Source organism: Acipenser ruthenus, chromosome 9 (genome assembly GCF_902713425.1).
Source record: "Acipenser ruthenus chromosome 9, fAciRut3.2 maternal haplotype, whole genome shotgun sequence".
NCBI classification, from domain to species: Eukaryota; Metazoa; Chordata; class Actinopteri; order Acipenseriformes; family Acipenseridae; genus Acipenser; species Acipenser ruthenus.
Genome location: NC_081197.1, coordinates 51,087,385 through 51,100,324, shown reverse-complemented (window position 1 = coordinate 51,100,324; position 12,940 = coordinate 51,087,385). Strand labels below are relative to the sequence as shown.

The 12,940-nt window shown below is 38.2% G+C and overlaps 1 protein-coding gene across 1 annotated transcript; it reads right to left on the bottom strand.

Annotated features, from left to right (window-relative positions):
- Nucleotides 1–2,294: 2,294 nt before the first annotated feature.
- Nucleotides 2,295–12,662, bottom strand: LOC117405546 (large ribosomal subunit protein mL39-like). The gene is made up of 10 exons (XM_034008697.3): nt 12,274–12,662; nt 10,910–11,116; nt 10,115–10,254; nt 9,666–9,765; nt 9,168–9,235; nt 8,460–8,572; nt 8,187–8,252; nt 4,208–4,361; nt 2,622–2,669; nt 2,295–2,498 (listed from the first exon to the last, which is right to left on the bottom strand). Exons 1-10 carry the CDS (start codon nt 12,308–12,310, stop codon nt 2,418–2,420), a joined length of 1,014 nt encoding a protein of 337 aa, XP_033864588.1. The 5' UTR covers nt 12,311–12,662; the 3' UTR covers nt 2,295–2,417.
- Nucleotides 12,663–12,940: the final 278 nt, after the last annotated feature.

Here is a 12,940-nt window from a genome sequence, read left to right as displayed (position 1 = left end):
ACAATAACGAAGGCATGTCAATCAGACCAGAGGTAAAGACGGAGACGCGGTCTATTATTATTATTATTACTATTATTTCTTAAGACTCCCTTACCCAGGGCAACTTACAGTTGTCACAAAATATACATATTTCAACTGAAAGTGAAATAATTTGTGACGTACCTTTCATAAATAGGCTACCGTGTTCAGTTTTTAAACACAGTTCCTGTCTCAATGAAAAGTTCATTACTGTTCCTTCCCTGAAAACAAGTTGCGCTGTCTGTCTGCTTCTTGCTTTTGTGTGCTCCTTCTTATGAGCTCCTTGCTACTGTACTAGCCATCACAATGCTAGCCTAACGGCCTTCTAATACAGTAGGCTATCAACAAAACTAAAGAATTACAATAAAGCGAACCCTGTGTAGAGGGAGTTCTATCTCGACTGCTGCCCCTGGAATACTGGAAGATGACAGTCTCACCAGAATATTTCAGGACAGTAGAAGGACCAACTGTCTTGAGAATTGTTCAGCATGTTTCTGTGCCATACAGTAAGGCATTCGTGGAGCGAGTTTTCAGTTTAATGTTAAACTTTTGGACTGACGAAACGAATCGTCTAGTGGTCAAAAGTGAGCTTTGCATAAATTCCAAACCACGTGTTCATAAGTATATAGTTCAGAATATAGAATCGATGAAGTTTGGGAATCAAATAATCTCAATGAAGAGAGACACACAAAGCAGCTTGGAGCTTAAACACAAGGTAATAAAATGATGTTATCTCTCTAGATACCTATCTATCTTTATTATTATTATTATTATTATTATTAGAATGTGCTACTAATAAGTGTGTGTTGTGGTATATTAGTACAGTGTACTCTCATACATATCTGATTTGGTCCTGTAATTCACTGTTTGAGGTGTGTGTGCGTGTATGCTTGTATGTGTGTTGCGGATATGTCTTGTTTGGTGAATGGCAATAGTAGTGGGCTGTCCTATTTATGTTGTGATTTAGTTGAAACCGCCTCCAAACGTGGTACTGTTAACACACCTTGAGACATTTAGTACAGGTACCGTGCTTAAGTGAATATGTTTAGTATAACAAACACCTCCCCCGCGGTCTAAGGGGAAACAATTTAAATACATTTCCATGCATTAACATTATTCATTGTATTTAAATGACTCTCACACGGTACCTTTTTCCATGCGATTCATTGCTGGAGCGAAATAGGTTTTATGGGTGTGATTTGCCAAATATTTTGGTCGCAAATATCTATGGCTTTACAGTATATATTTCTGTGAAGTGTGTGCAGTATATGTAGGGTACTGTATACTATCATAACGTGTCAATGCGGACCCATGATCTATTTTGTGTTAATTGTGTACGAAGCAGGCTACAGAAAAAAGAAAATGCTCTAAAATAATTTAGTTTCAATTTAAAATAATCTTTTATTATTTTTGCATTGTACAGTAACATGTACAGTGCAGCAGCATGATTCATTTGGGGTTACTGGTAGCCTGTAGTAAAAAGAAAGTGTGCTAGGTATTCATTTGATTTTACTAATGTATTGTATACTGTACAGATTTATATTTTTTACATAATGTAATGCGTACGGTGAGCACATTGTTATTTCAGTGCAATCATTTATACATTTAAAATGAATTAAGCACTATGAATGTGTTTGTGTGCGATATTTTATTTAAACCTTGCTACTACAGACGGTTTAATAAGAGAGTACTGCACTGTGGAAACACATCCAAGAACCAAGCCTGGTTTCCTCCAATATCCTCCAGGTTACATCTCTGTTAATCACCTGAAGCCAGGGATCGAACTCCCAACCTCCCATTTCAAAACACCTTTTTCAGTCAAACTGAAAATTCATCACACGATTAAGGGATATCTCACACACCCTTCAGGGGGGCTTTGTCCTGGGTACTTATTATTATTATTATTATTATTTATTTCTTAGCAGACGCCCTTATCCAGGGCGACTTATAATTGTTACAACATATCACATTATACATTATTTCACTTTTTTTTTTTTTTACAGATATCACATTATTTTTACATACAATTCCCCATTTATACAGTTGGGTTTTTACTGGAGCAATCTAGGTAAAGTACCTTGCTCAAGGGTACAGCAGCAGTGTCCCCCGCTGGGGATTGAACCCACAACCCTCCGGTCAAGAGTCCAGAGCCCTAACCACTACTCCACACTGCTGCCCAGACTTGTAGAGTTTGGTTGCCTAGAGATTACAGAATTTATTATTATTGGTAGTAGGAAGAATAAAAAAATAAAGAAAAATAACGCACAGCTGAGAAATCCTTTTTTTTGTGTTTTATTTATTTTCTGAAGAGAAAAAGTAGTGATTACGGTCCTTATAAAATATACAAAATGGTAATGCAAGCCCCAGCACAGGTCGGTCTTCTTCATTGACAGGGTGTGCTAAAGCTGGGATTCAGGAAGACTCCTCTCAGCAGGGACGCTGGTGCTCACAGCTGCTTGGGACGGAGCTCTGACTTCCACCTTGAGAAGACCACAGAGAGACACAGGGTTCATGGACAGCGAAAGAAAGTGCAGTCCACTGCAAAAGCACATTCAGCTCTTTGGATTTTGCTTTGTGTTATAAGGGTCTGGACGGGTACTTACCAGTCTCTCTGCTCTTTTCCTTATCCTCTCCCAGATTGCATGGAAAGCCTACAAGACAAACAATTAAGTTCCACACAATTAAGTGCATAGTGTATTACATCCCATACTTAGAGAGGGATGGTTCCCAATTACATAGCAGTCCATACCTGTAACAAGTTCAATGGGTCTAATAAAAACCTGGATTTGATCAATCGAAGAATGCAAGTCGGTATGGATCAGTTCATTTTTTTTTTTTGCTGTTTTTGACGTCCAGCTGGTTTTGGGTAAAACCAAAATGAAAATTTAAAACAAACAACAAAAAACTGACTGCATTTGTGCAGCCAACATTTTAAAAGTAACGTGAACTCAGCAACTGTTTAAGAGCTGAAAACAATTAAAAAGGTCTAATTCAGCAAATTATTAGTTCAATTAAGGGTTTAGTTAAGTGATTGAGAGCTAAGTTGGAATAAAAAAAAAAAAAAACAGAAGACACAGGGGGGAGCCCAGGACAGGGTTTGAGACAATGTAGAAAGAATAATAAAATGTATTAAGAGACATTTTTCTTTATTTATTATTTTCCTGGTACCCTCATTGTTGCCATCTTCTGTTGGAAGTAGCAAATCACGTTTGAGTACAACTGCAGCTCATGATTTTCTAAACTGAAATGACTGAATCAACATGTTGGCTGAGCACTTTAAAACTGTTTTTGAGGAGGAAACATTTCTCATTTAACTGCGTGCATAACTGTATCTTAAGGTTTTCTATCTATGTATCTATTTTATAATGCATATATGTTTTTTTCAAAGTTTTGGCAGGGCAACTTCTCAAAGTCTATAGAGTTCACACAAACTGTTTTAAAATTTCAAAAAATGTAAATAAACATCATGACCAAAGGGGATTTAGATTTATGTCAGCAAAAAACTAAAGCTAGAGCGCTGCCAGCCACCAGAAACATAAACAAAGTTTTTGTTTAGTATGCTGGTTTATTATAGCCTGTTACTAACACATATGACTCTATGTATATGGCCCTTGCACTTAATTCAATCAATATGCCAATTAAATGCAGCAAAAAAGTGATGAGACAAATTAAACTAATTTCAATACATGCACAGTAAATTAAGCTACCTTAAAAAAAATAAACTGACCTGCTCACAGAAGCATTTAATTTAAAGCAGCTTCCAGATATTTGCACCAAGACTCCAACTTTTGTGTTTGCCCTAGAGACATTGCAACACCACGACCAAGTTATCCCTACTGAGCGCTGTCAGAATCAGACAAATCTTGTCATAACTTGTTATTTCTGCTACTATATTAACCAGATCAAACTGCTAAGGGAGTTATTTTCCTCTAATTCTCACTGCTCTAACACCATCTGAAATAAAGTTGCTATCAACTCCATCTTTACACATAGGACCTCTGTCCTAATACAGCTTCTTGCATTACTAGAGTCTAAGACAACGTTTCTACCGTACTTTCACACTAGGAAGTTCATACAACTATGGCATTCTAATCTGAGGTTGTAGGCTCAGAAACACTATGCTTTGATTATGATAGGAGTCCAGGTTATCCACTGTCCCTCTCCTGTCTTCATCTGTCCAGTGTCTTACCTGTAGCTGCCGAGGAAGGGAGAGCCCCTGGAATCTGCGCACTTGTCCCCAGGGACCAGGCCCCAGGCTGTGGGCTGCAGTTATCTCAAACTGGGAGCAGAACCCTGTCCTGGGAATGTGGGGCCCATCGCTCAAGTCCACAAAGTCTCCGCATCTTAAAGAGAAAAACCCAACAAGCTTGCTCAGATATAGAACCTCTCCATCCGTAAACCTGTAATAAAATCAAACTGACAAACACTATGAACAGTGAATTCATCAGTGCTGGGTAGCTTCAAATATATAACATTTTTACAACCATTCTGTTGTTCCAATATTGATTTTTAATAATCATTCATTCTTTTTATCAGAATCCACCTGGCATTATCTGAGCCTGTTGAATCCTAGTTGAAAACTCCTTTAGGATACTTCCTGATTTCAACGAAATCGTATAGTGCTGTGACCTTTAAACTCTGCTGGCCCCACCTACTTCACATTATTACCATACCCAGGTAACACAAAAGGACAAGGAATCTACAAACTCAAGATAATATCAGGCAGATTATGGTAAAGAAGAAAAATAATAATGTTGGAGCAACAGAACTCCAGATTTACACAATCACAAAAGGAAACATATTAATATAACTTTTTGTATGAAGGCATGAGTGAATCTATCCTTATATGCAGCTACCCCGGCAGCTGGATCCAAATCTGACTTTCTGCTGCCACTCGGTGGCATATAATATTCACTGCACCTGAAACTTCTTACTAGTACAGCAATATGCACAAATGTCTCAGAATACAATACAATAGGTTTTTAATAGCGCCTTTCATAACAAAGTTATCACAAACAAATCCAATCAATAAGGTATGTTTTTAAACTACTTTTAAAAATTGAAAGCGAGTCAGCCATGCAAATACTCTGAGGAAGTCCAGAGCATATCGATACAGTCAGCGGCACTTTATCAGGACCGTCGATAAATATTCAGAATAAGCGGCTGTCCCAATGAAACGAGAGGCATTCGAGATGACCTTAGGTCACACTTTTTTGTTTCTTAATGAAAAGAAAAACAATGAAATCACATCACATTATGATTAAAGTTTTTTTTTATTTTTTATTCCTAAACAAAATGAATTGCTGTTTTTTATTTCTACATGAAATGAAAAATTATATCACATCTTATCACAAGACAAGGTTGACACAGCAACTTTCTTTGTAACAGCAGTCTGAGAAACCAAGAGTTCAATGTGGTTTACGCAAGTCACAGTGCACTGCACTGCGCTACGCAACCTGTCTTGCTCTGAAAAGCGATCTCCGTTCATCATTTAAAAATACTATATCCAAATTAAACAAAGTTATGTCCCAATTAAATGACATAAATAGCATTGGGAAGAACTGTCTCTCAGAGTTGATCCCATTTAAGCAGAAATCCTGATTATCAGGATCCCGATTAGAAGGTGCCGACTGTATGTGGGCTTCTACAAGAAGCTACAAGTTATGTAAACCCTATTTTGCATAGCTGTCTTATATGTTCTTACTCTAAACTAAGAACTGGGTAGGGGATTTGAAGAGGTTTGCCCTGTGCTGAATGGTAAAATAATAATAATAATAATTTAAAAGTTAAAATATCTTACCACTCACAGTATTTATTGCCTTTTTAACAGACCCTGTGGTGTTTGTTTTAGTAATCATTATCAAATCCCTATTGCCTCTGCCCAACTGCATGCTTCAGATAATACAACTTTACGCCTGGCTTTATTTAATGTTACATCTCTCTCTAATAAAGCGCCTTAATTAATGATTTTATTAAGGACTTTAACCTGGACATTTTAGCTTCAACTGATATTCTCCAAATTATTCTTTCTGGTGGATTTGCCACTATCATCCGCAATGAATATATAATTAAACAGTACATTTTTGAGGGATACTGATCTTCTGCTGTTAACTTTAACACTAAATAGCAAATTACCTGTTCTTATTGTAAGTATATATCGGCCGCTTAAGTCATACTTATCACTATTGACTGAATTTAGTGAGATTGTATCACTACTGTCTGACAACTACGATAGGATTCTTCTATTGGGTGATATTAAATCTGATTCTAAATGTTCAGAATTTTTGGGGTTACTGGATTCCTTAGATTTTGTCCAGCATGTTCAAGGTCCATATTTTAGATTTAGTAATTTCCTGTGGCCTGGTTGTTCAAAACTTTATAACTACTGACCTTACTATTTCTGATCATCTTGCAATTCTTTTTGAGGTTAAATTACCTTACACTACAAAGAGCCAAGATCATATAATTGAAACTACGGTAGTTAATTTATCAACCGTTGTAAAGTTCTGTGAGGCATTAAATTTAAATCGTCAATTACTCAGTCTGTACAGGGTTCACCCCAGGCCTTTTCAGCCGGACGCGCTGCCTGGCAAAGTGGCTGTCGCCGCCCGGCTGAAAAAACCCGATCCGCCCGGCTGAAAAAACCCGATCCGCCCGTCTTGCAGATGCTACTGTGCCTTTAACATTAAGGATTGATTGTGCTTCTAGCAAACTGGATCACTTTTTGGGTGAAAAAAAATAAAAAATCTTGGAACCACATGATAGCTGTGTTACCTCTTGACACAACATGGTTTTCTGTGTTAAGCACTGTGAGAGGCTAAAACGTTAAAATGACTGCTAAAAAAACCCCTGTTTATTTTCAAAGCAAAATGAATGCAGGGTTTTCAAAATAAGCCGGCGATCGTTGCAATCCACAGCCTAATACTATATTTGCACCAGCTACTTTATTAAAAAAATATTAAGATTATTTTAGGGGATTATCATTCAGTCAATTTTTTGTCGTATTATTGTACTGTAAGGTTATATATAGTACATAATAGCTATACATAAAATGAACAGTTGCATTCAAAAAATGTAGAACAGCGAAAAACAAAAATGGACGTGCATTAAAAAAATGCCCTGAAAACTTAAGAAAACAATTTAAATGAAGCAATAAGCTCAATGAAGCTAAAAAGGAAGTGAAAAGGTTACCGTCTTTTTTTTTCTGTGAACTCCAATAAACCTACGTTATCTTTCCCCAGTCAAATCGTAGAGTGCCTAAATAAGCCCGGTAATTTACCATAATAAAAAACAATAAATGAAAAAGAATGTAGAACATAAAAAAGCGCAACCAGATACAGTCAACGAAAGACAACACATTATTCAAATTCTTTGTCGTATTATATATTTAAGGTATGGCAAGTTTATTTTTCCGTTAAAAGTGCTCCCGGCTGTACAGAATTCCTGGGGAGAACCCTGCTGTATCATTAGATGAGTTGGTTAACACCTACAACACCTCCATGACTAAAATTTTAGATTTTAGTTCAAACTCAGAGGGTGTTTTATAAAAGAAGCACACCACGGTTTAATGAAACAACCTGTAAGTTGAAATGTGAGGATCGCAAATTGGAACACAGAAGGAAGGGTTCTAATCTGCATGTTCATTACTCTGCATAGAAAAGCTATCAAGCTAAATATAGGAAGGCTCTGTCCCAGGCTAGAGCTTCATACTATTCCAATCTGAGTGAAACAAATAAAAATAATTCTAGGTTTCTTTTTAAATCCATAGATAAATTAGTAGATCCACCTTCTAATACGTGTACCCTCACCATTGGCTCCTCTTTTAGCTGCAATGACTTCTTAAAGTTTTTCCTAAATAAAATACTTGGCATCAGAGATCAGATTTTACAGACTCCTTCTATTATAAACCATTGTTTCGTACCTGAACCTATTATTCCGGAGAGAGCGACGTTGGAGTTTTTTTTTTCTTTAATTACCTTACAAGACAACATTAGTTCTGCATATGAGACCTACCAAATTATTAAATGATATTTTCTGTGTTATTAATACACACATTTTAACAATTATGAATTAATCACTTTCACAGTTCTATCTGCATTTAAGGTTGGGGTGGTAAAGCTCTTGCTCCACCCAGCACTAGCCCTCACTGTTTTAGCGGTTCCTCTTACCTGTACACTCGTACTGTTCCTTGAGGACTGTGGGCTGCCTTCTCCTCTACCTGAGCCTGCTTACACCTGAAACACAAGCACATGTTGAGTTTTTAGTAGATGATTACATTTAAAACAAAAACAAAACCATTTCACACTGTCCTCTTTTTTGGACTAGCTGTATGGTTTGTTTGAGTAATGAAAGCTTACCATCTCTGCACGTTCTCAGAAGGAGACCGTGCTTCAGTGCAGTTTTGCAGCTGGGCTGGGACTAATGCACAGTGGACCACTTACTTGCTGTGCTGGAACATTTCCAAGGCAACCTTGGGCTGGACCTCAAGGGGTTCAAAGGGCAGGTCCTGGTGAAGCAGGCTGTGGACTGCTCTGGTGAGAGCACGCAGGTTCTCCTAGGGGACGGTTAGAGTACACAGTAAAACACACACAGAAATCAGCATGACACAGACACCTCCATCACAAACAGATGCATAGAAACAGACAGAAAATTGGGCCAAATTCACATTATAAGTTAACACATTATGGGTAGGGTGTCTCAACATCATCTGGTGCATTTTGGGTGAGATGACCGCAATATGCAGCTGGCTGCTCAAACTGTGAATTTTTTATTAAACATAAAATGGGTATTTTTTTTTTTTTTTTACTTTGGAATTGTACCATATGTTCTATGCTCAGCATGACATCTATACACAATTCTTAATTGGTTGATTTCTTATATGAGATTTATAATAAATACATGCTTATCCTCAGTGAAAGTCACACTTACAATTGAGATGGAGCTTGGGAATTTGCTACAAGACATTATTGAACGTGCTGTGAATGTGGTCACAATGGAGGATATGATGTAGAAAGGTTGGCAGTACCTGGCACAGCTGTAGAGTGTGCTGACATAACCTGCTCATCATTTTCACAAATAACAAAAATGATTTGGCATTAAGTTTAACATGCAATTCAAATCAGTTAAGTCCTGACATCAGTTCTACTTGCCTTTGAAGGGTTCCAGGAATCTAAGTGACTGTCCAGGACAACATCATAGCAAAAGGCTCCAGAGAGAACTGAATAAGCAAAAACAAGAGGCACAGATCAGCACAGGACTGTGTGGCACAGACTGCAAACCTGGCACAGGAGGAAATTAGAATACAAAACTGGGGAGAGTTTGTTATGATCCTAGACTCTAGATTACCCCGCCGCAGATGATTTGGGATTTTGAGATAAGAGATTTTAAATCTTGCCTTAACAGTTATTTGTTTGATGTGAAAGATGCAATAGAAGAGATATTGCTGTTGAAAGTCGCAACAGAAAATTCAAAACAGTTGAGTTTGACATTATTGTCATGGTGTGTGCTCATTAAAATCAGGGATGATAGGCAACGTTTGAAATAAGCCCAGGCTCAGATGAGATTCAGACTGCTTTGGAGACTTGATATACTCTCTAAACTTCTAAATACAGAACTATCAATTAGATCTGAAAAAAGATCCCCCTCACCTGGCACCTCAGGGCTCTGGAGCAGCTCCACAGAGAACTCTTCCTTAAAGGCAGACTCCAGCACCTGTCCCATCAGCATGGCACACGACCGCCAATACGCCTGGAGGAGAGGCAGAGCACACAGGTTCAACCACTTAAACCACTGAAAAACTGCAAAATCTCCTAGAACAGTTTAAGGAAAACTGCGCCCTATTTCAACTGTGCTGTAATGATGAAGCATGACTTATTTAATTTAGTTGAGGTCCAAAAAAGGATGAAATAATCCCACATTCTATAATTATTCCCTTCTAAAATAACAAATAACATGCTGTATGTCCCTTGTACTCTTTTGGATATTTAACTTAAATGATGGGGCATTTTCAACACAATTTAAAAAAGGAAAGTGGAAAATCCCAGCCATCATATCCTGTGAGCGAGAGTGAGAGAGTGGAGGAGATGGCAATACCCACCTTGTTGACCTCCTCAGGGTCCTCATCCTTGAAGGTAAGGAACTGGATCTCGCAGGACTGGGTAAGAAGACAGTGCATGTCCCACACTTCCCCATTCACCAGAGCCAGTATGGAGTTCTTACTGTGCCATTCACTCAAGTCTGCAGGGACAAAAAAGCACACGGCGAGGCCCAATTAGACAGTCATTGCTATTTAGTAAAACCAATCCTGCTTTAAAAAAATTAGACACCATTGCATCGCGCTTCATAAACAAACATGTATTGACATCTGAGGTATATGCAACAGGAGTCTTTTTTCAACCCCTGCTTTTTGTGTGCTGTTCATAGATTATTAATCATCTCTATTGCCCTAAATTCCAAAAACGTAAACATATGCAGCAGGTTTTTTTTTATTAAACATTAGATAAGAGGAAATGTAAAAGAAAACTATGTAAATTGAATGCATGTTTATTTCCACGAGAACAAGCACAGGCCCCATAGCTCACAACAAATGTCTTTAAACGTAGGCTACAGTAGAATGCCTTCTAAAAACACTTCCTGCTTTTCCTGTCCACATACTGCACATTTCTGAAAATTAATAAATGAACGTTTATCCCCAGTGACAGGTAATATAACGGAGACACACCTATACACGGAAGTGCTTACATATGTCACACTTATCTTGAGAACTGTTCATCCAGTTGTGACAGAACTTGGGCATACGCTACCACAAGTTATACCACATACTGTGAATGCTGTTACGATGGGTAAGATAGGGAAAGGTCGGAAGTGTGTGTGTGTGTGTGTGTGTACTCACGCCTGGCACAGCTGTATGGTGTGGAGAGCCCTTTGTTCATGACAAACAGAGTCCCAGGGTGTGTCTTGCCCACCAGCTTCACCTCAATCTTCTCGATGCGAGGGGTCAGTGACTGCTGCCGTGCTTTCTCCCTCGTGAAGAGATCGTTGCGCAGCCGCTGGAGCTCCACACTGGACAGGCGCGATGCTGAAGAGCTCGACGCAAACCCTTGGGAGGAGAACAAGCAGTGGACACACACGTTACGCAAGTTGCACAAGAATAGTGCAGACAAATGAGATCCATCTTTGTAGTAAAGCCAAATGATCCAGGTTACATTATGATAGAACATGCAAAATATACATGTATGTTTCTTAGAATCCATGGTCACTGAGAGGTAATATGCTGATATATTATTAACCTAGAAAAGCAATTGTGTGTGTGCAGCACAAATCAAAATGATATCCTGAATACTCTGAAACCTCTCAAACAGGGACCCTTTTCAGAGCTCGTTTTCATAGGTCACAGGCACCTGCCTTTCCTGCACTTCCAGGTAAATTACTTCCATATGATAACTCAAAAGAATCAGAGCCAATCCAAAAATGTTATAATGCTATATTTGTCTCTCTATTACAAGCTTGAAGATAACATCCTAACAGGCATAATACAGTATATATGACATTGCCACAGGGTCACCCAAGCTCCGTCATTCAACCTAGAAGGCCTGAAACTGCTATTTTTAACCAAATGTGGCAACGAGCTGCCTATAAAAACACTACAATCGACAACAAATTAAGTTATTTAATGTATATAATTTTACCAAATGTATTGTTTTTTGCATTAGTGATTCAAAGTATACATTAAAACCATCACTCTCCTACAACACTGAATAACATTTCCACTCAATGATATTGAAAGAATAAACTGGTGGCGTAAATGGAAACAACTGTGTTGAACGTTTGTTGTATAAAGAATCGTAAATTCGTTTGAGACAGACATTATTACTGACTGTGTCAATTGTTTAATCCCTTACCTTACTCTGTACCGCCGTATGTAGACTGCACGTCATATCAAACCAACAAAATAATATAAATTAAACCAAAGGTAACGAAATCGTGCCAGATTTTCTCCTACAATACTTTGTCAATCGTGACAAATCCTGTCGATAAATTACAGTATTGCAAAGCATACCGTTTACTACGAAAAACCAATCTGTAATAATCTGTAATAATCGCTAGGTCTCTTCAGAATATTTACAGAGTTTACAAGTAGATAACGAAGACGTATATTACTGTTGTTGTTGAGACATTCAAATAGACAGCCCCCAAACCCAAGGTCAGCAGATTTTCAACAGAACAACCACGTAAAGTGATAGGAAAGATACTCACGGCAGGACAACACTCGGGGCACAACTCGACAGGCCATGGTTCACAGTGGGGAGAGTTTATTTGAAATAAATACTCACTCCAGATTAGATACTGTCTGTGCATCAGAATATATTTATTTTACAAATGTATCAGAGTCTGTAATTTACAGCGTAAGGTGCCATGCTTATTCTGCGCCACATTGAAAACCTATCCGATACGCATACAAAAACTAAGACTCATAAACAATGGTTCCTAGGTTAGCGCAGACTGCAGACACTCGAACTGTTTTGCTAGGGCGCCGTGTAGTAGTTTGAAATTATTTTAATTTAAGAAACATGGTGCATTTTGTTTTCAAAATTGGGTTACATCGTGGAAGATAGTTTTTCTGGGTGTCTCAGTTCTGAGACTGCTGGGCTGCAGTGTGGACAGAAGTAAGTTTGTGTAGCTCAGTGGTTAGTGCTGGGCTGCAGTTTGGAAGGTAGTGGGTTTGAGAAGCTAATCGGTGAGAGTGCTGGGCTTCATATATTTCTTTTGAAAATATATTGTAGTTATTTGTTTATTCCACCCCAAAGATTTATCTCCGTGGTTGTAAAGTTGAGCGCTGGGCTGCAGTATGAGTTTATGTAGCTCAGTGGTGAGAGTGCTTGGTTGCAGTGTGTTTGGGTTGCTGTTTGAAAGGTAGGGTGTT